The 27,407-nt window shown below is 40.9% G+C and overlaps 3 protein-coding genes across 3 annotated transcripts; 2 read left to right on the top strand and 1 right to left on the bottom strand.

The window, feature by feature from the left end:
• The first annotated feature begins 2,543 nt into the window (after positions 1 to 2,543).
• On the top strand, positions 2,544 to 18,107 carry ube2r2 (ubiquitin-conjugating enzyme E2R 2). The gene is made up of 6 exons (XM_086086977.1): positions 2,544 to 3,147; positions 3,535 to 3,724; positions 8,549 to 8,635; positions 9,280 to 9,377; positions 10,505 to 10,639; positions 14,234 to 18,107. The coding sequence occupies exons 2-6, from the start codon at positions 3,548 to 3,550 to the stop codon at positions 14,517 to 14,519; spliced, it is 783 nt and encodes a 260-aa protein (XP_085943103.1). The 5' UTR covers positions 2,544 to 3,147; positions 3,535 to 3,547; the 3' UTR covers positions 14,520 to 18,107.
• Positions 18,103 to 20,171, bottom strand: nudt2 (nudix (nucleoside diphosphate linked moiety X)-type motif 2). Its single transcript, XM_086086978.1, has 3 exons — positions 20,093 to 20,171; positions 19,455 to 19,584; positions 18,103 to 19,170 (listed from the first exon to the last, which is right to left on the bottom strand). Exons 2-3 carry the CDS (start codon positions 19,579 to 19,581, stop codon positions 18,848 to 18,850), a joined length of 450 nt encoding a protein of 149 aa, XP_085943104.1. The 5' UTR covers positions 19,582 to 19,584; positions 20,093 to 20,171; the 3' UTR covers positions 18,103 to 18,847.
• Positions 20,172 to 21,028: 857 nt separating this feature from the next.
• rfesd (Rieske (Fe-S) domain containing) lies at positions 21,029 to 24,218 on the top strand. The gene is made up of 4 exons (XM_086085992.1): positions 21,029 to 21,109; positions 21,836 to 22,003; positions 22,291 to 22,325; positions 22,428 to 24,218. The coding sequence occupies exons 2-4, from the start codon at positions 21,850 to 21,852 to the stop codon at positions 22,752 to 22,754; spliced, it is 516 nt and encodes a 171-aa protein (XP_085942118.1). The 5' UTR covers positions 21,029 to 21,109; positions 21,836 to 21,849; the 3' UTR covers positions 22,755 to 24,218.
• The last annotated feature ends 3,189 nt before the right edge of the window (positions 24,219 to 27,407 follow it).

Genomic DNA, 27,407 nt, shown 5'->3' on the forward strand with positions numbered 1-27,407 from the left:
TTATGTTTTTTCTTGTTTTTTCTGCCACATGAGGAGTTGGGAAAGTGTTTGGGAGACAACCAAATAACTGTAAATTCCAAGATCCTCATTTCAGAGTGGCAGGTTATTTGGCTTAGTCGCCACTTTGCCAAAGGTCTGGAAGAAGAACCAAAATACTACTCCTCAAATGAAAGAAAATTGATTATGATTTTCACTGTTCAGGAACAATCCAAGGAGCCTCAAGTCACTTTCCAGAGTGAATTGAGTTTTGCATCACCAAGGACTGAGAGGGTGCCAACAGAGGAAAAAGCCGCTTCGCCAAAACCGGCACATTTACTATTTGCAGCCGAAGACCTTCTTGACAAACTTTTATGGTCAGCCAGATTGAGCTATTTCACCAAAGATAGAGTGTTATACTGTATTATGCATGTTTCTCCTCCAGGTGTGCGTGGGCTTTTTTCCGGGTACTCTGGATTACCTCCACATACTTTACTTTAAATTGTCCAGTATGTGAGTATGAATGTTTTTTTGTTTTTGTTTTTTTAAGATATGTGTCCTATGGCTGCGATTGTCTGGCAACCAGTTCAGGGTGTGCCCCGCCTACTGCCCAAAGCCAGCTAGGATAGGCTCTAGCGCCCCCCGCGATTCTTGTGAGGACAAGCGGTTAAGAAAATGGATGGATGGATGGATGTGTCCTATGGTAACAGCCAGTTCAGAGTGAACCCCACCTTTCGTACCAAGTCACCTGTGATAGGTTCCAGCACACCTGCAACCCTAATGAGGACAACCTGTATAGAAAATGGATAGATATTTAACACAACCCAAGGGGCAATTAATATGAAATAAAAAAATAAAAAGAAGAAGAAGAAGGAACTTATTTAACTGTGTGATAGGGAAATATGCTCATCATGTCTTTGCTATGGAGCTATCGATTTTCTATAGCGCTTGTCATCATTTGCGTCGCGGCTGGGCAGCTGACTTTGAGCAAGAGGCAGGATACACGGCTTGTTGGGAGCCAATCACAGCGAAACCCTTTACAATAACATTCACTCCGATGAACAATTCGAGTACGGGTATCAAACTCAAGGCCCACGCTACAGGTCCGTGGCCCAATAAAGCAAAAAGAGTGTGTCTACCTCATATTTTTGCTACATTGATTTGTTTTCTCCATTTTGGCAGATAATCTGTACCATAATATTTCTTCACTGTAGCTGGTTATTTGTGCTCTCAAATTATAAAACAATTTTTAATGACTTATGATTTCAAATTCAATTTCTTGTTAAAACTATCCATCCGATCCATTTTCTATCCTTATCTGTGTTTGTGGGTGTGCTGCCTATCCCAGCTGTAAGGGAATGCCTAGGGCCAGTCTCGCCAGCAATAATAGACAAACAAGCATTCATATACTTGCAGACAATTTCGAGCAGGGGTGTCCAACATTTTTTTCTCATGTGCCACATTTTAGTTACTGTTAAGACTGTGAAACCTGGGGTTGGTGAAAGATTCTGGTTGGTAACCCGGTGGGTAGTAGGTGATGTCTGGTCGGTGCTGGATTTCACTTTTCTTTATTTTCTTTGATCCTTCCTCGGGTTTCCTGACAACTTCACGACTCTAGCGGGATTCTGAAGTATTCGGTTTAGGTGAACGGTATGGGATTTTTTTTATAGGTTTTAGGTGAATTAATGAGCACATACTCACACGCACGCACATATGCACCCCCCCCCCCCCCCCCGCACACGCACGTACTCACACACATACTAAAAATAAAAATAAAATAAAAAAGAGAGAGAGAGAGCAATGATGATGACATGTCGAATCGGTAAGATTACCGAATGAACAATACTGAGCTCTCTCAGTAAGAAAGAAAAAGACTGTGAAACCATATAAATGCATAGCCTAATACACTATGTGTACAGTACACAACTAATTTATGGACTGCTAGTTTTGAAATCAGGGGTCAGGGAAAATAGTACTATTGTTCATTTTAAATTGTGGATTGGTAATGGTAGCAATATGCTTGCTTGAAACGTTATTCAAAGTGAAGACTATAAGCATTTTTAGTACAGATTTTTCGAAGCAAGGAAGTAGATGAACATAATTTTCTTTATCTGGCTAAATAAAAAGGCATGGTAGCTCAGATCTGGACACAGGCCGTATATTTGACACCTGTGATTAAGAGTGGCCAATGAAGCAAACGTGCATATTTTGGGAATGTGGAATAGCATCGGCTACATAAGAAACTTCACATTAGGTTACAACTGAGGTTCAAATGCTGAACCTCCGAACTGTAAGGCAAACCTGTCCACTGTGCTGCCTTGAGGGAAACATGTGAAATTAAAACCCTATTAAAACAAAAATCAATAGAAGGGTAATTTCAAAACATGTATTTGGCAAATTGGTAAGGAATAATAATAATAATAATAAATATATATATTTTAACGAAGTCCTTAAATTATATAGGCATACAGCGAGTTTAGAGCACTGGTACAGTGTTTGCTCCCAGTAAAACGAACCATGTTCGGCATCGAGTGCGCGCACGCAAGTCACGTTCCGGACGTCGATGACGCACCTCAGACACGCGCAATGGTAACCGGAAGCATCGTTGAGAGGAAAATAAAAATCGATCAAACCCTCAGTTGGTCTTGAGGGTAACTCTCTCACCTGCTGTCATTTCCACCGCGTAGCTTGGCATTCGGTCGCCCTGAACACTACCGCCGTTGGAGGCGACGGTTGAGAGCAGAAACAACTGCCCCGTTTGACCGAAGTTGCTCGCTAACTGGTTTAGCTGACGTGGGGAGAAGTTGAGACTGCCAGAGAGCAGAGAGACAAACACAAACAAGCTGGGATCAGCTGAGCGCCTGTCCGAACAGAACCAGCGGTGCGGGGACATGTCACGGAGTGCGACTTTGCCTTTCTGAGCCTAAGAATGATCCGCGGGAGACGCTGACTTCCACAGAAACTAGCTCCATGTAGACTGTCAACAGTGGCAACACAAAGAATTTCGGCAGCACAGCACGAGGATCAGCCAGCCATAAGCAGGAGAAGAACCTCCACGGCCCATGTCACCACTGTGTGTCACTTCGGCCAAGCACTATCAATGACTTTGTTCTCCAGTTCCCTCCTGTAACCAAACGAGAAACGATCACATATTACATTGCAAGGACAAAGGTAAACACTTCTTTTCTTTATTTGACTTTTTTACTTGCCTCAGGGAACCAAACCAAAGACATTGGATAGTTTGATTGAGTACACGATATTGTACGTTGTGTGCAATATTTGCTTATTTTGCCACCAGGTATTTATTTTCCACCAGCATGCTATATAACATGTCACAGCAACACCCCCAAACAAAAAGTATGTGTTATGATCCGGTGTAGAAAGACAGATTATTTGTAGGTATTAATTATCAAATCAAATAGTCAGATCATATCTCACGGTACACGGTTGGGAATCACTGCTGTACAACAATGTCAAAAATAATCCCGAAATGTAGCATGGCCTTAATGTAAGCCCATCGTGTTTTGTTTTTCTCCACATTTTCCTCGCTGGTGTCAGAAGTGGGATCAACATGGCCCACCAGGCAACCCCTAGTTCTCAGAAGGCTCTGATGATGGAGTTGAAGTCCTTACAGGAGCAGCCGGTGGAGGGCTTCCGCATCACTTTGGTTCAGGAGTCGGATCTTTACAACTGGGAAGTGGCCATCTTTGGGCCCCCGAACACCCTTTATGAAGGAGGCTACTTTAAGGTAGGAAACATTTGTTCACACTGATATGGACTAGTCTGCATCACAGTCCTGAGTTTTGGGGATTTATTCTTGACTCCTTTCTGTGTGGAGTTTGCATGTACCCCCTGTGCCTATATGGGTTTTCTCCATGTACTCGGGCTTCCTCCCACATTTGCAACAACAAAAAAACGTATTAAAATGCTTGTTTGGTTAGTTGAAGATTTGTGAAATGTTGTTTGTTTTATACTGGTGCCCTGCGATTGACTGATGACCAGTCAAGGTAGTTGGTACCAAGAAAAAAGGAAATCCTCCTGGCCAGGTATTATGACCCATATTTTCCATTTCTAATTCCAGTAGGGATGTTGTAATTTAGTTTTGGTGACAATCCACCCAGTGACATCATAAATAACGTTGACTCTTTCACAGAACACCTTTTGTTTACAATGAAGGTTCTATCTCCAACTACTATGTGACTGCCGAAATTTACTAACGCTGGCCTGACAAGACCAGTACAAATTTTATGAATAAATAAAATGAAATCCACTTGAACTGATAATCGTCATTGATATTTTGTGCTGCACACATTTTGTTGCATGTCAGATTAAGGAATGGATTGACCAAGCTATAAAGCCCAGAAAATGTCAAATTTAAAGTTTTGAAATTAAACATATACAGTGCCAGTGGCAGGGTCACCACAACATGGTTGGGCTGGCCAAAGCTGATTAATGTAGGAAACTGACAATGTTTTTTCATTATTTTTTTTTTAATGAAAACCTCTGCCAAATGACATCTAAATAGTAACAAATGCTCTCGTATATGTCAAATGTGATCCAATTTTTCCAAAATTGGCTATACAGTGGTACCTCGGAGTTTGAACATAATTCGTTCCTGTGAAGTGTTCAAAGTCCAAATTGTTCAACCTCCAAAACATTTTTTCCCATAGGAAATAATATAAATGCAATTAATCCGTTCCCAAGCTCCAAAAATAAAAAATTCCCATTTTAATTTCTATTTATGTTTTTTACATTTACACCCAGTACAGTATAACAATAAAAAAATACCTTGTGTATTTTACATTGGGCATATTGTTAGACTACTAAGCGATCTTTGCGTGCGTTGTTTAATGTCAGGCACGTTGTTGAATAGCTAAGTATTTACAGAACTAGTCACGGTAGTTACAACGGCGCGATAATCTCTTTCCTAATTCCACTGTGGTTCGTAGCATTGTATGTTTTTCTTTGCTGCCACTGACACTGTTGTCTTTCTTTGGGCCCATGGTCAAGAAAATTGTCGTGGAAAAATCAAAATGCACTCGCAAGTATGTAGCACCTCTGGGGGGAGTATTCAGGATCTGACTGGAAATGAGCAGTGCAGATTGCTTTGCTTGGGTGTTCAAACTCCGAGGCATTTTTTTACTCAGATTTTTTTGGTTGAAGTCCGATTTGAATGCGTTCCGAGTCCTTCAAACTCCGAGGTTCCACTTTATATAGGATAAGTCAACTTTCAGACCATTATTAGCCCCATATGTGATCCAGATTGCACATGTTGTTGTCTTTTCTTAATCTTAGTCATTGTTGGAGACAGCCTAAAGCAGTGGTCCTCAACCCTGGTCCTCGGGGACCGGTATCCAGCCTGTTTTCCATGTCTCCTACAGCCAACACAGGTGGGAATCGTTATCAGGCTTCTCCAGAGCTTGCTAATTAGCTGATGATATGAATCACCTGTGTTGGCTGCGGGAGACATGGAAAACAGGTTGGATACCGGTCCCCGAGGACCAGGGTTGAGGACCACTGGCCTAAAGAACATCTGTGCAATAATCATGCTGTCTAACCAGCAGCTTGATATGCAACATCTGCGAGGTGGGATAATTATCTGGACTAGTGCTGTCACAATCGAATATTTTTAGAATCGATTAATCTATTATTCAATCGACTAATTGGATTCATTTTAATTTAGCATTTTAAGTGTATTACAAAAGCATTTTTTCCCTGATTACTGTTTATTAACCAGTGATTGGTGTTCATTTAGTACTTCATATTCGTATAATGATTTAAAGGTATTATATCTTGGTATTTTAAACTCTTCCACAGTTAACTATAGGCATATAATGATTCAATCTTACCTTTGACACCATGGCAATGTAATTTTTTAAAATGAAATATTAGGTAACGCAAAAGTAAAATGCCCGGTTCAGTAAAATCCCGCCTCTCCCAGTGTGGTTGACGCGCTCCTCTCGTCAGAGCCGGCTGATGCGTGCACCGCCCACAAAACTCTGGAGCGCTGCGTTCAAGCACTAAGTGGCCACACAAAACTCGCCAGCCGTTGTAGTACAACCGCGTCTTCTTTACATCTGGAAATTGGATGTATGTTCAATTCGTCAATAAACATTTGAAACAAAACGGCTCCTTGCCGCAAGAAATGTTAGTGAAGGAGGAGGGGAGAAGGGAGAGGAAAAATGAAAAAAAAGAAGGAAAAGAAAAACCCCTGAGCGGGATACGAACCAGGGACTTTCTGAGATTTTAAGACAGCCGATTGTCATTGCACTTTGGCATTGAAAATGAGAAGGATAATTGTTTGCTTTTAATTCATTTGGACAGAATGTTTTACTGATCAATCGGGCTGGGTCAATAAATTGAATTAATACGATTAATCGTCATTTTGAAAATTAAATCGTTCAAAATTTGCTAAATCATGAAATCAAATTTTGTCTTCTGGATTACTAAAAGCTGTTGCGCTTATGTTCTGTTAGATCCAGATGTTATTGTGAGTTGTAATTTTGCTACTATGAATGTTAAGTTTATGTTAAAACTGATTTAGAATCAGCATACATTATTGTTGTCTGAAGATTTTGCACAGGAATTATTTTTGAATAAATCAGACCTTTAAATAAACGTTTGCTGGGTTTATTAGATTAAAATCGATTAAAATCGTAATTGTCCTGAAAGACTGGGAACATTTTTTTAAGATTTAATTTTTGGGCCATATCGCCCAGCCCTACTGATAAAGGCTACTTTTATGACTATCCTGTGAGCGCGGAGGTCTCAGATAAAGTGGGCGTGCGTTTAGTCCGCAGAGGCTGTGCCGGGGGTGGGGCCGCACCTAATTACGTCATACAGTGAGCACCTGCTCGTTTTTTCAGGTTGGGAGGGGCTGGTGCTTGGAGAGCAGAATTACCTAGAATTTTTCATAGAGGGCCGAATGGAGGAAAACACTACTGCGGTGATGTTTTTGGTGAGGAATTAGCATTTTAACATGGCTAAAAGTTCCAAAAAGTCAACTTTTCATGTTACTGTCCCATAAAAAAAGGGGGGGGAGGGGGGGTTGATATACGGTTACCGCTTCGGTCATTGCCCCCCCCCCCCCCAAAAAAACAGATTGCAAATGTCTTATTTTGATTAAAAACAAGAGATAATCATAGTCAAGATAGTCTTCAGTGAACAATTGCTGTTGATATGCGATTAATTTGATAGTCGATTACTTGTCGATGAATTAATTAATTTGCCAGCTCTGATCTGGACACAGTATAAATGCTCACTAACACAGATTTAGACTTGTGAACAATATTTGAATGAATGGCCTTTTGTCTATGTAGAAAAAGTTCCAGATGAGTGAAAAATAGGAGCAAAATCAAGTGTTTCATTAATTTTTTAGTTCAGTATAAGAAGCACTTTCAAACAGAATAAGATTAACAAGGCACATCTTTCTTGTGTTATTCAGCCTTGCCGCTAGGCGGTATTGTGAATTGTTTTGGGCTTTTTGATTTGTTCTGACCAAGCCATTTCAAAATAAAAATACTGCCCACGGGTTCAAAATTAGTCATTTAAAACAACATGTTGTGCATTTTTTCCACAATTGAAACTAATTCCCAGGTGTTTTATAACATGTATGTTGGCTTACTGTCAAAATATCCCATCGGTCATTAGCGAGCCACTGTATATCCTGCCTCATGTACTGCTGGGCCAATGGCCAGTCCCCCCCCCTTTGGCCACCATGACAACCGTTGGCAGCGCTCTGCCTTTACAACTAGAGCGGCATCTACTTGGAGGAGCGCAGGGGGAAAAAGGCGAGTGGCCATAAAGACAATAAGATAATTTCCACACATGATGGTAGCAAATAGACAAAACCCAAAGACGCGCGTCAACAACTTTGCTGGGCGATCAAATATGTGCCCTTTATCAGAACTTAATGCTGTAAGGATCATGTTTTTAGCCATTCTGGAATGTTTCAATAAAACAGAGTGGATGTTGTCTACTCTTGTCACTATTTTTTTTATGTAATTTTTTTTTTTCTAAATGGCTTCAGCTTTCCCAAACAGACAAGTAGTTCTTATTAAAATAGGCCGGCAAAGCCCAATTTAAATTATATAAATCCAGAGAAGACTGACAGTAAGAACATTAGGGCTCATCATCAAGTCATTAGCGTCGTCTCCACTGGACAAGAAACAAGAAGTGTGGCACACTCAGGGCGGGTTGGCCGTTTGTCTGTGCTAACAAACACAAGATTAAACACGGCCTCATTTTCAACTTTCCAGGTGCCTAGTGCGTGTTCTTGTCACAACAGGTTTGTGCTAGCACTTCAGGAGAGTAGTGCGTTTAGCTCTACTGCAGAGACCTGACTTGTTGATACAAAAGGAATGCATCATGCTCTTTTGTCTGCCATTGGTATCAGTTTTGACACATTTTGTTTTAGCTCATGTTCATAGACGGCTTTGTGCAAAAACTTTTTTTTTTGTAATTTTTTTTAGTCGACCGAATTTTGTGGTAAAATACTTGTCAGACAGAGATAATTAAATTTCAATAAAATTGTGCAGGAAACGTCAAACTGACTGTATGTTCCCTCCTCCAGGCTCACATCAAGTTCCCAGTGGACTACCCGTATTTACCGCCAACCTTCCGTTTCATCACCAAGATGTGGCACCCCAACATCTATGAGGTATTTTTCTTAGAGCTTTTAGACTGTATAATTACGAGGGGTGTGCCAAAAAATCAATTCTCATAAGAATCGCGATGCTCATTTAGTACGATTTAGAATCGATTTTAAATGTCCCAATTTCTTGCCTTGTTTGTGTGTGCCTTTTATTAGGAGCACTGTTTATGTTGTACCCGATTTGGCCATTAGGGGCAGTGTGGTTCCGATACACAGTTAAGTTGTAGCCACAAAAGAGAGTAGAAAGAAAAAGTTACGATCAAATTATGCCAATAAAAGTTGGTTTTTTTGCAGCGTAGAAAGAGCATATGCCGGTGAGTAATGTTAAGAAGCTTCTCTGTATGGATTCCTGAAGCATTTTGTATGAATAGCCGTTCTTTTGAGTGATTAAAGTGCCGCGAGTAGTGCGCTAATTACCATTAGCGAGTCAGACTGAAGTATACCATGACGATTCTTTGCATATCTATAAATTGAAGCAGAACTCATTGTCAATCAAATCATTTTGAATCAAAAATCATTTAAAATCGAAAATCGATTCAGAATCGAATCGAATCGTGAGTCAAAGATTCCCACCCCTAATAATTACGCATTGTGTCATTAAGCTGGCCCTCACAATGTGATAATTTGTTGCCTGCTGTGTTTTGCCTCAGAATGGCGATGTGTGTATCTCCATCCTGCACCCTCCAGTTGATGATCCACAGAGCGGGGAGCTGCCATCAGAAAGATGGAATCCAACACAGAATGTCAGGTAGACATTTTCTTGTTTTTGGGAAGGCTTTTTGATATATATATTTTTTTGTCGGATCATATGTAAATCGCAGCATATTGCAACAGCAAGCAGCTGCTCTTATATAAGCAAAGCATCATTAGCTTGATTTCTTTGGTAAACTTTGATAAATTATTTCAAAAATGTATTCCATAAAAAAAATCCATGATTAATATGACCAATAACCACTACAATTTTAAATCATTTATTAACCTCAAATACTGTTCATATGTTCTAGAAGGCTTTTTGTGACATTTTTGTAGTTACATCTTGTAGCACAAGCCATGGCCTGTTGACAACTTTCACAGCATCAGAGGGATCGCATTGTTCAAAATAATTTCCTTCCTTAATATAATATGATTAGACAGCTATAATATGGCACAAAAAGTGACGTTACCAAGAACTGGACATCCCTCTAAAATTGGCGGCTGCCAAAAGGCAGACGCAACGTTTAAGGAGCTGCAGGAGTTTTCTTTAGATCACTTTTACAACATTCCAAGAAAATAATGTCCCATTACTAGTGGGCTATTTTTAGAACAGACCCGCGGATGACTCATGCGGTCCTCTACGGGCACCACGTTGGTGAACCCTGATCTACTTTATCTGCATCGGTCAGTGTGCGGCTTTCTTTTAGGTAAACCTGTTGATCACATGGTTGGAGGTTAGTGCATTTAGGCACGTAGACATGGTCAAGATACTCAAGACAATCGAGTAATGTTCAGACAGTGAGTCGGAATTGGGAAGAATGGTGATGATGATGATGATTATTAATACAAACAAATAAGATAAACATCAAGCACGAGTCGTCTCTTCCTTATTGATGGCATCCAAGACCAGCCGGACTAGTTTAAGCAAATGTATGGAACCTTGAAAAAAAAACCCTGTCATGAAAAATGAAAAATTTAGGCAGGGCAGCACTGATCCTGGGTCAGTAGAGTTGTTTCTTGTCTGTTCACAAGTACTTTTTCTAATCAAAAGGCTGCATTTTGCCCTGAACATTCAAAATGGCTGAATGTGTTCTTCAGCTTGTATTGGATGCGTTCTTCAATGCCAAAATGTAATTCTGTATTCTGTGCTTATGTTTACATGTTTTTTTTGTTTTTTAACAGAACCATCCTGCTTAGCGTCATCTCTCTACTCAATGAGCCAAATACCTTTTCCCCTGCGAATGTGGACGCCTCGGTCATGTTTCGCAGATGGAGGGACAGCAAAGGCAAGGACAAAGAGTATGCAGAGATTATCAGGTAATGTTGCATGTATATAATTCAGCCCTGTTCCAGCATACACTCACGCCCAATTCACACTGACTGCGGAACCCACACGGCGCCTTTTCCGTACGGCATCCGCACGAACTGCAATTCACACCGCGTGGTAAACAATAGCCACACTTGCCTATTGTCACGTCGATATGCTTTTGGACATTATTTATGGGACTTCTACCATGGGTAAGTACGTTTTGTGTTTATATAGTGTTATTTGGTCATGTTTAATTTATTCTGAGTTCATTTTTTTGTCTTAAATGTCCGACTCATTTCATACAATGTAGTTAGCTAGCTTCCCTCTCCCCAAAAAAGGTTTTATTTTGAAATATACCGGATCTACCTTTATGCAGATGCTTGACTTTCTGTCCGGCTCGTGTAATTTCTTCAGCTTCATGAAAATCCGCACGCGGCGTCCGGAAAAAATAGAACGCTTGCGGAAACCTTCATCAGCACCGCATCGCATACGCACTGCAGCTGGTGAGAATTGACACACAGATTCAAATGCTTTCTATTCCTTGCGGCAGCCGTATGGAAAACGCGCCGCGTTAGTTCCGCAGTCAGTGTGAATTGGGTGTTAGGATCTGCGGTGTAGGGTTGTCTATATAAAATGTATGAAGCTTGTAATAAGTTCAAGATTTGTGACAAATTGATGTTGCATATTTTACTTTCTGAGGCTTAGGTAAGTGATTACCAGGCAATCGATTTAGTGGCCTTAGGCTACCAAGTATTGTGGTTCTAGGTTTTGGATAGTACTTTCCTTGGCACTGGTTTGGATGCAGGCGTGTAGTTCCAAAATATAGTACTGTTTTTTTTTTTATTACCTTCTAAAGTAAATTTTATACAGAGCAGTTATGCACTTGTGAAATTACATGCGTATAAGCATTTCTCCAGCATAGGGTAAATTGACTCCACCGAACCCCTGAGACTGACTCACCGAACCCCTGAGGTTCGATCGAACCCAGGTTAAGAACCTATGAGTTCTATTTATCCATCCATCCATCCATTTTCTATATTGCTTCTCCTCAATGGAGTCACGAGTGAGTTGAAGCCTATACCAGCTGACTTTGGGTAGGGTAAACTTGGAATAGTCACCAGCCAGATAACCATTCACATTCACAACTCATTATTTGTTTGTCTTTAGAATGAAAAAGCCACCGGTTGCCGACCCCCCCCCAGTGAATTAATGAAGCTGTGTCATTCCTGTGCGGTCTGATAAGACTTAGATAAAACTTGTGTGGCTCAGACGGTATCCAGCATGTGTGGCACCGCCCTGGTGAGGAGCACCCAGATAATTGTGCCCGATTGCAGTCACGCAGGGTGGTGGTAGCATCATGGTGTTGCAAGGGTACGAGTGCCGCAGTATGAATTCCAACATCTACTGTGACATTTTGAATCGGAGCACGATCCTCTGTCTTTGGAATGGCAATGTTCCAGCATGATAAGCACTCCAAACACACCTCGAAGAGGGTGAAGTTTCATGGAGTGGCCATGTATCTGTCTTGAGACCTGAACCACATTGAGCACCTGTCGGAAGGTGTCTTGACTCCACCACCATGATGTCACCATGGAGGGGTGGAAAGTGATTCCAGTAATAACCTGTGCAACTCTGGTGAATTCCATGCACAAGAGGATGAAGGCATTGATAAATCACATGAAATATTGACTTTAGACAGTGGACAGTAAATCTATGGACGCTTGTGTTGCTTCTCCTCATGGTTGTGTGGGTTTTCTCCAGATACTACCGAGTGTGAGTATGAATGTTTTTTGTCTATATGAGCTCTGCAATTGACTGGCAACCAGTCTAGGGTATACCCCATCTCTCGGCCAGTCAGCTAGCATAAACTCCTTACTCACCCCCGACCTGGAACATAAGCGTTAGGAAATGGATGTATGGTAAATCTGTACTGTTGTACACTGTGTGTTTACTCTTAGATACTGGGATATCCCAGTTTGTTTCTATATATAAGTTAATGGTAAATGGTGATTAAATGGTATTCAAAAGACATTTTCAGAAAACCACGCAGGGTAAGTACTTAGTCTGCATGCATGTAGTTTCTTTAGTCGTGTTAGTGGAGTGTTCTTAAAATTCAGTTTGAAAAGGTGAATAACCTACGACGGCGTATTAGGGCCACCTATAAATCTATATTTTTTTTAGAGGGCGGGGGCAATATTCAGAGAAAAAAACTTGCAAATTTGCCACTTTATAAAGTTACTAGGAAAAAAAATCATACATTTGCGACTTTATAAAGTGGCACATTTGCAAGAAAAAAACCCTCAGAAACATTTATGTTTCCAGTTTATTATTTACACATTCATACATTTTGTTGATGTTGAATCTGCCGCTCTCTTGTCATTCACTTGCATTTACCTAAAGTATGCTAGCTTCTGATTGGTTAGTGTTAGTCAGCTGATAGGGGATCAGAAAGTTTAAATTATGAATGATCCTTCCTTTTCATTTTTAAAACCGTGTCCATTAACCACCAACGAATCCTTACATTAGAATACAGCCACGCTACGTGTATTTCTCTGAAGTTTTTTTTATAAACTTGCAAATTTGCCACTTTATAAAATCGCAAATTTGAGTTTTTTAAGTGTCAAATTTGTGACTTTATATGATGGCAAATTTGTGACTTTATAAAGTGTCAAATTTGCGAGTTTTTTCCCCACTGAATATTGCCCCCACCCTCTAAAAAATATATATTTATATGTGGCCCCAATACGCCGTCGTAGGATAACAGCAGCTAGATAAATGAATTGTATTTTAGTTCTAAAATTTGATGTGACTTGCAAATGTTTTAACATTGCCAATGATAAGACATTAGAACTAAACAACAAAAACAATACTTTTAGAATTATATGGATACGGATTTTTTTGAGGCAGATCATGATGATGATGATGATTTTTGGCACACAAAAAAATACAGATTACCGATTAATCAGATAATTAATTCATAAAAAATATATAATGCCTACCCCCCCCCCCCCCACACACACACACACACCATGTTATATACAGAATTTCACTATTTGCGTTCCAGCCTGGTTGCTATTTGCTGCGAGTAGCGGGGGTCAACTGTAAACATTGGTTTAAAAAAAACTAAAAAACTTTCCTTTTCGGTTGTGTGGCACAAATCATTTAAGTTATAATAACCCTTCTCATGTATGTTAGTATTACCAATAGTTAAATGTGTGTCATAATTAACACATTTGTTTTATTTATGTTACACTGTTTTTATTTTATTTTTTTTACACATTTGTTTTATTCATGTCGCACAGTTTTGTTTTTACAAACTGACTTATGTGTAAAATAGTGATATCCAGCGTCAGTTAATTCTTTGCACAACTTGCATGGCTTGGTAGAAAAAAAATACACATTTCAGTATTTAGGAATATAAGGTTATGGTATAGTGATAGAATGGTGTATGTGTAAAAAATAATGGCAGAAATTAACAAATTAATTGTCAAAGATTTTTGCTCATATTTGACGGGCAGTAATCAGCCGATTAATCAGTCGGGCCCTATTTATAATATAATCGCAGATACCCTGACAGTGATTTGCTTTTCATTCAATCACAGAAAACAGGTGATGTCCACAGCGGCGGATGCCGAGCGAGATGGCGTCAAGGTGCCAACCACACTGGCGGAGTACTGCGTCCAGACCAGGGTTCCCTCCCAGGACAGTAGCTCAGACCTTCTGTACGACGACCTTTATGACGACGACATGGAAGAGGACGACGAGGACGACGAGGAAAGTGAGATGGAGTCAATAGGCGAAGCCGGCGCGGTCGGTGCCGTGGAGGACGGCGGGACGTCCAACAGATGTTACGACAACCAGGATGACTCTGGCAACGAAGAGTCATGATGATCTGGATGGTTTCTGCTCCTTGCCAACTCCCCGCATCCCCTGCCTCATTTTGTGTGCATGCGTGAGTGAGTGTATGTGCACGTGTGTGTGTGTACAGTGGGGTCAAACGTCAACTGCCAAAACCTTTTCATCATCTATTAAACAGTTAGTAAAATAATCTATCTACAGTACTTTCTACGTAAGATTTCACAAAAAAGTTTGTTGAGTCACCGTTTGCCTTAATTACAGCTTGCACTCAGTCTGATACAAATGTATTGCGGAAACAATTCAGCGTTGCTTGAACACACCCAGAGTACCGAGTAGTGGGGGGTTTTTCTGTTATGTTGTCATTGAGCGCAATTGAGAATACGTCCTAATCATTAAACTCGAAAATGTTAAATGACTTTTGTTTGAAGAAATCATTCGGGAGAAGCAGCTGATATGACAATATGTACTCACTGACCACTTCATTAGGTACACTTGCTTAAGATTCTGCCCTTGAAATAAGACAATAAGGCTCAGTTTGACTGACTGACACTGATAGTTTAGCAAATGTTGTTTATTGTGCTGTACAACTGCACTACAAGTAAAAGCGTTACAATCCAGGGTGACCCAAAAGTCATACACTTTCATTTTTTATTTTGTTTCAGGTACACAATAAATTCTGTAGAGTAAATTTGACTATTTAGAAGAAAATTGACTCTATTTTAGAGTGGGACCAAATAGACTCAGTTTTAGAGTAGGCTAATATTTACACTTGAAAGAGAGTAAAATAAAGAATTGAAAAAATAAAAGCCACTCAAGGGTTGAGGAACAAACTGAATGTCACACTATCACCTGAGCTATGCCCCTCCTCCTGTTTGCTTATCTCCAAGACGAGACTCTTAGAGTTAGGAAGATTCCAGCTGACACAAGAGTAGATCGGCTCTCTCCCAAACTGAAGGTCGTTAGTTTGTTCATCAACCCTTGAGTAACTTTTATTTTCTTTATTTTACTCTCTTCCGGGTGTAAATATTACTCTAAAACTTTGGTCCCACTCTAAATAGAGTCAAATTTACACTACAGAATTTATTGTGTATTTTTTGTTGTGTCTTTTGTTTTGTTTTGGGAAATGGGGGGGGGGGGGGTTCGAAAACGCATGCATAGTGAATTTTGCGACACCCTCCTATTGTACTGCAAAATGGTGTCAAATGAGTATTATTGTCTTTCAAAAGAAAATATTTTTTTAGACCGTGCTTCATCACATTTTGCAGTTTAGACTGAGCGTGGTCAGTTGGACAATTATTAAAGTTATGATTAACATTTATTTCTTCAAAGTAATGTCTTGTCTGCCAATTAGTCAATCTTAGTATTTGATAAATGATGAAAACAATGGCCTGGTCGCATTCTCACCAGCCCCACTGTTGGTTGTCTGTCTGCTTTTGCGTTAAACGCCATCCCACATGCCTCTTGTCACTTTTATTTGTATGCCCTCTTAAGCGTGTGTTGATTTTTCAAGAACTTGAGATTGTGGCAAACTGACGAGGCCGACCGGGCAAGGTGTCTCATGGCAGTATTCTTGCTCACGTCTGCCTTTTCGATGCAATCAGCAAAACTGTGTTGACACAAAGCCCTGCTGTGCCCTGCCCACAGCAGCGTGCGTCCATCACCACCGATCCCTCAATAAAGGGGGGTGAGCAAGCTGAAGACTTTCTCGGCACATCTCTCTGCCTCTTAAACCTCAGGGCATCTATAGACTTTCTCTGAGAAGAGGAAAAAGCAACAAGGGACGATGGTCACCTCGTTTTCTTTGTTTTCAGAGTGCGAATGGTAATCACACAACAGGAGTGTTTACAAATGTTGATGTTGGTCCTGATTAAAAGTTCCATTTGCCCCCAAATCAGCAAAATGCACACAAGCAGAGGATGTTTTTCCTCCTGAGGCTGTTCACATGATGGTATTACGGATGTGAAAATGTTACACTTTTGCTGAGATGCCATTTCATTGACAACACAGTCGAGGTTTTCATCTGTCAATCAGCACAGTAGTTGAAAATGCATCTTTTGCATTTGAATGAAAACGACAATGTTTGACGTGTGCAATTAGTTGACAGGGCTGTATCCAATTGGACGCTGTCGGGGGTTTGTGCATGCCTCTGCGGAGCTGGTGCAGACTTGCATCTTTTGATTTGGGTTTGCTCTCATGACTTTTTGTGCGTTTGCAGTGGAGAACATTTGAAGATGTGTTCAGAGGCATTGGGCAACTATGGCTGGATTTTATGCCAAGGAATTGAAGTACAGCCTAATCCTTTTTCTTTTCTTTTTTTTTTTTTAAAGTGGAACAGCAGATTTCCGCGCTGTTTAAAGAGACGCAAATTGATTTGAATGTGAAACCAAAGGAGTGGAACGTTTCTCCCTATGCTACGGAAACTCACTGAGACAAAAAGAGGAAATAAAGCTCTAAAGTGGATCATGAATGGAACTGATATCGTGACAACGTGAAGTGGAGCGATACTTTCCTGACATTCTGTTGTGTAATCTCCCTGATGTGATATTTTTTTCTTTCATGATGAGAACATTTCATATATTCCGTGCATCTGTTGAACGTGAAGCTACCCTCCCATCACTTGCACAGTCGGTTTCTGTTTTGAAATGACTTGAGCAACAATGAGGATGATATGAAAGTTAAGTGGCCAATTGGACTTGGCTGATTGACATTCTCTTAAAGCAGTGAAAAGCTAACTGCCTCATAGTAGTTTTTCTTTACTACACTTTAAAAAGAGAATTGTTAAACCAATTTAAGATTACAAATTGAATTTAAAAAAAAATGCTTCAATAGGTAACACACAATTGAATTAAGTTAAAGTGAATATATTAAGTTTAATGAACTCATAATTAAATAAACTTAATATATTCACTTTGGATTAACTTAATTCGGATTTTGTGTGTTACCAATTGAAGCAATTTTTTAAGTTGATCAACAATTCAATTTATAATCTTAAATTGGTTCAACAATTCTCTTTTTAGTGTAATAGCCATATAAGTGAGTGGTTTCAGGAAAACGACCATTTCTCCAAATTTCACCAAAATGAGTCAGCAGTGCTAATTAGTCTTCAGTATATGACACCACATCAATCAGTCAGTCCACCACTGCTTTACTTCATTATCCGCTTCGTTTTTGTACTGATGGATAATTGAATGAATCCCAAACTCCTCTTTCACACAAGATAAGTTCATCATTTCATTTATGTATGATTCCTTTCCCAGATGACACTATATGACATACTCATGAGGACGTCACCTGGTCTCACACACACCTTCGGGATTGCATCTTTTGAGTGTGTCCAAACCTATTGATGTTAAATGCTGTATGTGTTTGGCTTTTTTTCCTTTATTTTGTCCACTAGTGTGTTATTGTTATTGAGGTTACAAGTGCCACTGATAAAAGATGTCATTGTAAACAAAATGCCAATGTTTTGTTTGTGACCATATAGTTTTGCTTTAAGTCCGCCAGTCATATAAAATACACTACACGAGTTGCTGGTTTCTGAGGGGGTTGACTTGCAAAATGAGGCACAGTTGGTGTGGTAACATTTGGAATTCATCAATAAAACAGTATGCTGTTGAACGCTGTTTGTATATAGTCATACATAATAGTTTTACTTTGTGAGGAAGTTGAATATAACTGTGATGGTGTCACTTGACAATGGCGACACAATCTGTGAATGGCAAAACATAATTTACACAATTATTTACATAATATTTATCTCTTTAATTACTATTACATATAGTTGTTTGTAACAAGTAACTTCACATAACAATTTGTAGCAGCTCCATTAACCAGAACAACAAACAATTTATCGGATCAGCCATCTTTGTTGTTTACATTCACCTTGAATTTCTCATGATCGTTTTTTAAAATGTATTATTCATGTGAATTACACTTAGGTGATCAACCACAACAGTCATGGCAGTGACTATTGGTGCAATAATCAATCACAATAAAAGGTAATGATTTTGTTGCATTTGAAATTTATAGAATTGCACTAATAGTTTGTTGAGCTCTATCATATAAGTGTAAAATGCATCATTAATTTTGAATCTTAAAACTCACACAGGTGTCCTCGATTATGATGGTCCAAACACACATACTTTGCCATGTGCCATCACGCGGCACAAGAAGGTACACTCAGTTACCACCATATCAAATGTTTTTCATTTGATTCTATTATTTCTATGGCCTTGAATCGTTAAAAAAAAAAAATCACTCTAATTATGTTTTTGTAAACTGAAGAACACCTTGTATTTACCAAACCCATTTGATTAAGTAGAGTTACTTTGACATTGCAAATTAGAATTTCCCGTGTGTCACTGCTTGTCCTGTTGAGCCTCCAAGTATCTGTGTGCTGCTCTCAGAGTGTCCTGCATTTCTTTGTGCTGGGCCAGAGTGCAGGCATCCTCCAACCGGGCCCAGCGATAGTTCTGGTGCTCACTGGACAAAGTGACCTCCATCCCCGGGTCTCTGAGCTCGGCCAGCCAGTACAGCACCTCCTTGGGTCGACCTCTTACCTCGTAGTGCAGCTCCTTCAGGAAGCCCTCGATTACCTGAAGGTCCTCTGAGGCAAGGCCCGCTTCTTCCTTGGTCTCTCTAAGAGCGGTGGTGAGGTCATCCTCACCTGGGTCCACATGGCCTGATGGTGTACACATTATTTTAAACTGTGAATTTTAGCAAATGTTTCAAAATGAAAACTTTGAATTATGGGAATGAATGGGGAATTTGGGATAATTTAAGGGAAAACTATCAATTTCATGCATAAATATTAAGATCTTGTATTGTCACCTGTAAGTCACTTTTTCTAAGTACTATACAGTGTTTGTGCAAAAGTTGAGAAAAACTTAATAACTTAAAAATACTAGTACCACACTAATAGTGCAACTGACGAGGAATAAAGCATGTTGTGTTATTCTTCTTCACCTTTAGGTGGAGTCCAGTGGTGCTGTCCATATGAGGTCTGCAAGAGGAGGTACTCGATGTTGTCTGGTGGAGGAACGCAATTTGCAAGACGTCGAAACACAATGAAGCCACAGGCTCGCAGCGCCATCTTCTGTTAGAGTGGAAACAAACCTTTAGCACTAGCAGGAGCGAGCTTCCAACTACAGTGGCAATATATTACTTACACGACAAGCAGAACAATAAAACATTCACACATACAAAAAAAAAAGTTTTTTCAACGTACTACGTATATTTTTTGATTTGATTGATATAGTAAATGTACAAGTACACGTTGAAATTACAGGTTACAAATACAGCCTTTGAGTTGCAGTAGTAAAGAGTTGCTAAACCCTAAAATAGATCAAATCTTTAGGAGGTAAAATTAAAGAAATAAAAATTCAGCAGTTCAGAAAGTTAATTTAATTACTTATGATTAACCGGGAGAATTTATTTTGAATTAAAATGCGCGTTAAAGGTGAATTGTAATATTTTTCTCGTTATCTGTCTGGTAAACTAGCGTATTGCACTGGACGTGTTCGGGTTTCGTTGGTGTTATGCATATTGCATGCTTTTAACGGATATGCAGCAAATAATATTTTTTAAAATGTCATCGAACTTACATTTCAACGACCGAGGTTTGCCTTGTCTCTGTCTCAGCCTGTTTCTCATCGGTATGAATACACAGAGCACCGGTGCACCGAAACAAGTCCGGGCTGATGCGAGAACAGACGGAAAAGGTTCTTCTTTGTTAAAACGCGTCAAAAATAGATATCCATTTATTTATTTTTTTGTTGACTTTTTGTAGTAAACAAAAACAAGACATAAAATAATAACACATACTTATCAATGCACAGCATTTGGGGGGTTACAATTTCCATAAACAAATATTAATTAACTTTCTGCTGACCAAAAATTCAGTTTACATTGCTACAGGTCAAATTGATAGGCACTGGACAGCATAGACTGAAAAAATATATTATTTAATTTACTGCTCTTACCAAGTTGTCCGCATTAAATAAGGTGAAGTAACTAACCATGAAATAATATAGCACAAAAATGATCTAACTTATCAATGATAATAACAATAATATTAAGAAACTTGAAGAAAAGGAAGGTTTAACAAGGTTTAGTGGCACTATATTCTGGTGGACCACTGCAAGTAATTCTACTTATTTGCGACCTTCAGTGGTTCAGATAATGGTGGATGGATGGATGGATGTTTATTTATTTATTTATTTATTTATTTATTTATTATGAAGGTGATGATGATGATGATTGTTAGTGGTGGTGGTGGTAGTAGTAGTATAGGAAGTGCAAATCACATTATGTCTGCTTTTATTTGAGCCAAATAGAAACAATGATGATCAGAATGATCACTGTCATCATCATTATCATCATCAATATCCTCATTATAATAGTAGAATATTTTCTTGAATTTTCATCTGCAAATAAAACAGCTAAGGCTGTTGGGCATGGAGGAAACAGGAGGGTGATACAGTGTTTGATAAGAGCCACTGAAAGCAGCGTGTGTCTGAAGATAACAAATATGAGGCCTCCTTCCCACACAGTGTGGAGTTGTGAGCCATATATTTTCTCGGTTTGGCACAGAAGACAGAGAGTTGCTGTTCAAATTAAAGGTAAGGGGATGTATTTTCATTCAAGCTAAAAAAAAAAAAAAAAGGCTGTTGGAAAGATTAACTGGTACATTCTGTATGTGTTCGTATAACATATTTGGATGTAGAGTCACGGACATTACGTTTTAGCAGGGTAGTTTTGGTTCCCACTCAGTGATGGTGTGAGTGGTTGTCTGTCTCAACCAGACTGCCTTTTGTCCAAAAACAGTTGGGGTTGGCTCCAGCACTTTCCAAATAGTGATGCAATGTACAGGTAACAGTTTTGTAGACCAAAAAACATGATTGGTTCTTGCTCTTTCCCTCATCTTATGTAATGCCTATGACAATTTGGCTGGAGGCTTCCTTACATGCGACTTAGACTCCTACTACTGTGCTTACTCAGCGTGCACTGAAGTGCTCGTTATTCCACTATATGAATCATTCTTGGGGTCAGATTCCCCTGCGTCAAGATATTTATAGGATATTGTCACAAAGACTGTGCATGGAGATGAGTCTGGTTGTAGTTCTGGATAGAAGGATGACAGCAGAATGTAATGTGTGCAGTGTGGTTTACTTGTCTCTATAATGTAGGTCACGGATTGTGATGTCTTGGTAGTGGAGTTGGCTATTTTGAGTAGAATTTTGTGATAATTCTGCTGAGTTTTTAGTTTGTGTCTGCTCATATATATATATAGACCTCATAAATGTGAAATGTATGTGTTAATATTGCTCTGAAAATGATATTTGCAGAATTTCAAAGTGCTATGGAGCAGGCAGAGCCACTAGAAGGGCGTCATTTTGTGGGGAAGAAAGAAGACTTGATGAAAAGAAAACGCACATTCAAAACACTGGAGGATCGGGATGTACTGATCATCTACCACCAGGGAGGCTTCTATGCTTTGGATTATTACTGCTATCGTGAGTGCACTTTTTACAGTGCTGAAGTCAAGCAGGTTGCTTCTTAAAATGTGATACAATCATTCATAGTCATAAAACTGCAACAAAACCACAAATATTCACGCCAGACTTGCTTGCTTGTGCTGCCTATACACACACAAATGATAAATGACCTCTGTTATAGATGATGTAACAGTTTATTGATTTGTTTTTAAATATTCACCTTTTTTCACTTTTCTGACGTGTTCGTTCGAAAACAATTTTTATGTTTGCTCTGCAATATACTGATTATCTACTCTGTCTAACAGATGCTGGTGGAAAGCTGGAGACTGGAGACATTGAGGTGAGACCTGGAGCTTGTTTCAAAGAAAATCAGATATAATGGCATTTGGACTTTACAAAAAAATAAAATAAAATTTGATTAATATGTTTTTTCACTGTACAGGAACTAGGTGGCACGCTGTGTATAATTTGTCCCAAACACAAGTACAAGATTTCCCTCGCCAAAGGGGAGGGTTTATGTAAGACCATAGACAAGAGCAAAAACCCACCTATGCCCAAATGGTCCTCAAAAGGAGTAAAGCAACGGGTCCACACAGTGACCGAGAGAAATGGGGACGTCTACGTGGAGCTCTCCAAGATGCGCGGATGGATCGAGTCAGACTACTTCCAGGGAGAGGAGGGTCAAGAGAGAAGGGCCAAAGCTGAGGCCAAAGCTGAGGCCAAAGCTGAGGCCCAGGCTGAGGCCGATGAGGGGGGGGAATCTTCCTAATGGATGAGGAAACATTGAGACTGTATAAAATAGCGTTTTAGACCTTTACTTTTTTTTCTTTTTCTTTTTATGGCGTACAAGCAATCCTTTTAGAATTAGTTGACTTTCAATTCACATTACATTTTACAGACTACTGTGCAAAAGTAGGAACCACTAGCATAGTTTTAACGAGGACTGTTTTGGACATAACTCATTTTGACTTTTAAAATTTATATAATATGACGCATGATTAGCAGGATTATGCAAAAAAAAAAAATCCCAAAACAACATCCCCTCAGAGGGATGGTATATGAGACTGGGAGGAAGCAATTAACCTTTGGTGAGAAAGTAGATAATGACACAGATAAAGGAACGTATTTTCACCATTTGAGTAACTACGGTTTCAGTGGAACCATCCATCCATTTGTCATTTTCATTAAGCCAGTAAGTGGTCTGATAACTAACAAACAGATAGACAAGAAAATACAAGAAAAACACCCTATGAATTGTTTTCACTTTGCCTTGGTGGAGGTCTGCAATCTAATCTTATATGATCATTATGGCTATTAACTAAAACAACCATTTAATGGTGTCTTTTACACAGTGCCATGCTATAAATTCATTCTGATGTCACATTATCACTATATGTGAAAAACACTTATGCTTTATATTTTGGGATGAAACGTGCAGATATCCCAAAAATGTAAAAATATACACAGAAAAATCACCTATGTTAGATTAACACTGAGAGTATTCAATCAAACACTAGAAAAGTGTATATATGTGTCCATACTAATGACTGTAAATCTGATACTTAACTTAAATTATCCTTACAATGCCCTGTAAGCACTTTACATTTTGACATCTTGCTCAAGGATACTTTGACATAGCCATACTAGCCTGGGATCAAACCCACAATCTCAGGGTCGGGAGACAACCACTCAACCACTGATCCACAGCACCCAACAACAGCAACAACAACTGGATGTATCGCTATTGAAATGTTGACAGCGTGCTGTAAAATTTGAAAGTGTCTCTTTCACCGGAAATAAGGGTGTGGTCAATTTAACACTCAGGATAGTGCTATTCAGGTACACCCAACACCCATTCCAACAACACTCAAGGGAATTTACTCTGACAGTGTAACTTTTATCCCAACAGTGTTAAAATAACACTGTTTACTGCATTTTTGATACAAATTTAACACCAACCAATTTGCTGTGTAAAAAATGGGGGGGGGGGGGGGCATAAGTGTTTTTCACATAGCAGCAACAATATGTTAAAATAATTTAATCTTCATCGACAAAAATGGTAACAAAAGAGTTGATCATTGTTATTGACTCATTATTGATACAAACAAAACATATTGTATAGCTCACTAGTCAATTGTATGCATCTTCATTGTCCTCATTGTGTGTATTGTTTACTGACTCAATATGATCCAACAAATCATATGATCAAGAAGATGAAAAATTGTCAACCACATGTCTGTTCTTGTTTATTTATAGCACAGCAAAACATGGCAACTCGATCAATTTCCTGGCCATGTTGCATTGCAATGATGCCAACTCGTTTTGCAGTGAGAGATTAGCAAAAATGATGAAAACTGAAACAGCGCAGTTTTGCCATTTTGCCACTAAACCAAATCAACAACAGAACAGCAAACTTGCAGAGTTCATCGACACTGCCATTCATATCAATTCCGTATTAATGATTCCAGTGATGATGATATGCATATTAGGAACTGCATCTGTGATGTCAAATTTGCCTTTATTTTGGCTCAAAAATGTGTTTGCAAACTTATTTATTTGATGGGACGATCTGGACCGAAGGCCTTGGGTTATGAGACATTTTGAATGCAATCAAGATTTGGGCCCTAGGTTGTGGAGGGCATGCAGCGGACAGTAGTGAAAAAATGATGGCGTGTGAAATATTCAAATGCAATTATGTTGTCAAATTCATGATCCAGTAAGGGCTGTAACGCTTTGGTGGTATTTTGAGGTCAGCAAGGAGAAGGGCTAAAAGCAACATATTGGACGACCAATACAATTACCTGCATGTAGCTGTGCTATGAATTACACAAGAGGGTAATTAGAGCTTTAAAAATGTCTTCCTTTATAAAAATGTAGTCGAAGCCCTGGAGCCTATCCAAGAGGGAAGAGCAGATGTTATTATCACATTTAAAAAGTCCACGGGGGGTATTTTGTGTTTCATTCCTTTATCCGATAATGGTGTTCACCTTGTCATTGTTGTGCATTAACATTGTACCCCATGTCCCATACTTGCTGGATCTTTATCCATTTATCCACTTGTAAGGCCGAGTCCATTCCAACCAGGAACTGAGCTACGTGATGGCCAGGGGTGGCCCACCACCCCTTGTCACTCTTTGGCCACCCCCTACATCTAGAGAAAGATTGTGAAACACAGACCAAAAAAAGTCTTACACCGAACAAAATATATATTGCTGGTAGGTTTTGGGTCACTATGTTTTTTTGTATGTGATTTTTTTCCCTCCCACTTATGAGGTTCTTTCTGCACACGAGGTCCCCCCTCCACACCACCCCCACCCCCAACGTGGCAGTTTTTTGATGAATGTGAAAGTTGTTTTCATCTGTGTGAAAGCTTTTTGGTCAGTGTGAGTTTTTTGGGGGGGTGAGTTTTTTGAAGGCGAGAGGTATTTTGGGCGAGTGAGAGAGTATTTTGTGGTATATGTGAGAGGATTACTTTTTTTTTTTTCTTCTTTTTTTTTTCTTTTTTTCTTTTTTTAGAGCTCAGTATTGTTCATTCGGAAATGTCATCATCATTGCTCTTTTTTTTTTTTAATATATATATATATATATATATATATTATTATTATTTTTTTTTTTTTGTGTGTGTGTGTGTGGGTGAGTATGTGTATGTGCGTGCGTGCGTGCGTGCGTGTATTTGTTAGCTCACCAGAAAACCTATTAGAAAAAATCTCATACCGTTCACCTAAACCGAACACCAGGAGACCCGAGGGGACCGAAGAAAACCAAGGAAGGTGAAATCCAGCACCGACCAGACACCCCCCACCAAAACTCCTCCCCAGCCCAAGAAACATCCAGACCCCAACAAATCCAAAAAACATAAAATCAGGGAGGCCTCAAGAGACCAAAGGAGAGACCGAGAAAAGGAAGGAAGGACAGACGAAGCCGCGTGAAATCCGCAGACACCAGCCTCCACCGATTCAATAACCTGAGGAGGAAACAGATTGTGTCTGAGTTTCGGTAGATGCTGGTGTGGTGGATCTGGCATGCATGAAAATCTCCACCAAAGAGGGGAGCCGTCGACCCCCGCCGGAACAGAGCAAGCGCAACACCTCAGGGCCCCCCAGGCCGCGGCAGCGCCAAAGGACGACCCCCGGGTCCCGCCAGGGCCACCGGCCGGAGAGCAAACCCAGGAGCAGGAGCGCCCCCCGCCCCAACACGGCCCGCGCCCCCGGCCCAACGCAGCAGGACGGGGCACTGCAGGCCCGCCAGGCACCCCACCGGCCCCCAACCCCCGCCCCCCACGACCCCCCGCCCCCCATCCACCCCCGCCACCCACCCCAACCCAGCCCCAGCCGCCCCCACGCCCCCAATCCCCCAGACACCCCCCACCCCCAACACCCCCCAACCCCGCAACCCCCCCCCACCGCCCCCCCCCAACAAAGCCGCCCCCCCCGACACGGACAGGGGACCGCAGCACTGCTCTATACTGCGGCCCCCAACCGATGGCACCCCCACAAGCCCCCCCCCCACCCACAAGTTGTGTGGTGTATTAAAATTGGAGGGGAGTTGTAGGGGGAAGACGGTGTTTCCACCCTACCCCACCCCCCAAAGTGTGTTATGTGCCCTATATGTCTATAAAAGTGTATTGTGCAAACCTAGTGTAGTGAGTTAAGAGGAGTGACCAGCGGGGCCCTCCCCAACCGGGCGGGGGCAGGAGGCGCACCGGCCCACCAAGCCCCCACCCACCCCACCAGGACCCCGGCGGGCATATGGGACCCGTCCGGCGGGGCGATAGGGCTCGCCCCCCGGATACTGGGTCCCGCCCGAGGTGTCAGGACGCCCACCGGAGCGGGGCGGGCACGACACCAAACCCCAGCCACCCCCGCCGGCCCCCATAGCACCGAGACCCGGGCCATGGATGGAGCCCCCGGCCCAGGGGAGGGGAAGGAAGGCGTACCGGGGAGGGGGAAGGGAGGAGGGAAGGGGACGACAAGAAGGGCAGGGGGCAGCGGCAGGGACGCAAGGAGAGGGGGAGAGGAGGACGAAGGGTGACGAGGGAGAGGGGACAGGGAGGCGGAGGACGGGCGGGGAGAAGCGAGGAGGGAGAGGCAGCAAGGGGGAGGAAGGGGGAGGGGAGAGGGAACCACCGGGCACCCCGGCGGCCCACAGGCCCCGAACCGCGTCGCCGGGCCCAGAGCGACGGACCGCGCCGGAACGGCGCCGCCCCCGACACCAGGGAAAGCCCCGCAACGCAGCACCCCCCAAGAGACCCAGGGAACGGCCATGTGTGTGAGAGGATTACTGATGTGTGTGTGTGTTAGTTTTTTTTGGGGGGGGGGGGGGGGTGAGTGGTTTTTTTTTTTTTTACATAGCTAATGATGGTTTGTTTTTTGGGGGGTGAGTAGAGGAGGTTATTTTTTGTGAGTGTGATTTTTTTACACTA

This window comes from Leptonotus elevatus, chromosome 10, assembly GCF_054856555.1.
Source record: "Leptonotus elevatus isolate MCC_2025b chromosome 10, RoL_Lele_1.0, whole genome shotgun sequence".
Taxonomy (NCBI): Eukaryota; Metazoa; Chordata; class Actinopteri; order Syngnathiformes; family Syngnathidae; genus Leptonotus; species Leptonotus elevatus.

Excerpts from the sequence above, each read along its gene's own strand:
- nudt2 (XM_086086978.1), bottom strand. The coding sequence starts at position 19,581 with ATGGCGCTGCGAGCCTGTGGCTTCATTGTGTTTCGACGTCTTGCAAAT. Across the intron at positions 19,171-19,454 it reads CCACTGGACTCCACCTAAAG|GCCATGTGGACCCAGGTGAG; the intron begins GTGAAGAAGAAT and ends GTACACCATCAG.
- ube2r2 (XM_086086977.1), top strand. The coding sequence starts at position 3,548 with ATGGCCCACCAGGCAACCCCTAGTTCTCAGAAGGCTCTGATGATGGAG. Across the intron at positions 3,725-8,548 it reads ATGAAGGAGGCTACTTTAAG|GCTCACATCAAGTTCCCAGT; the intron begins GTAGGAAACATT and ends TCCCTCCTCCAG. Across the intron at positions 9,378-10,504 it reads AATCCAACACAGAATGTCAG|AACCATCCTGCTTAGCGTCA; the intron begins GTAGACATTTTC and ends GTTTTTTAACAG.
- rfesd (XM_086085992.1), top strand. The coding sequence starts at position 21,850 with ATGGAGCAGGCAGAGCCACTAGAAGGGCGTCATTTTGTGGGGAAGAAA. Across the intron at positions 22,004-22,290 it reads TTTGGATTATTACTGCTATC|ATGCTGGTGGAAAGCTGGAG; the intron begins GTGAGTGCACTT and ends TCTGTCTAACAG. Across the intron at positions 22,326-22,427 it reads TGGAGACTGGAGACATTGAG|GAACTAGGTGGCACGCTGTG; the intron begins GTGAGACCTGGA and ends TTCACTGTACAG.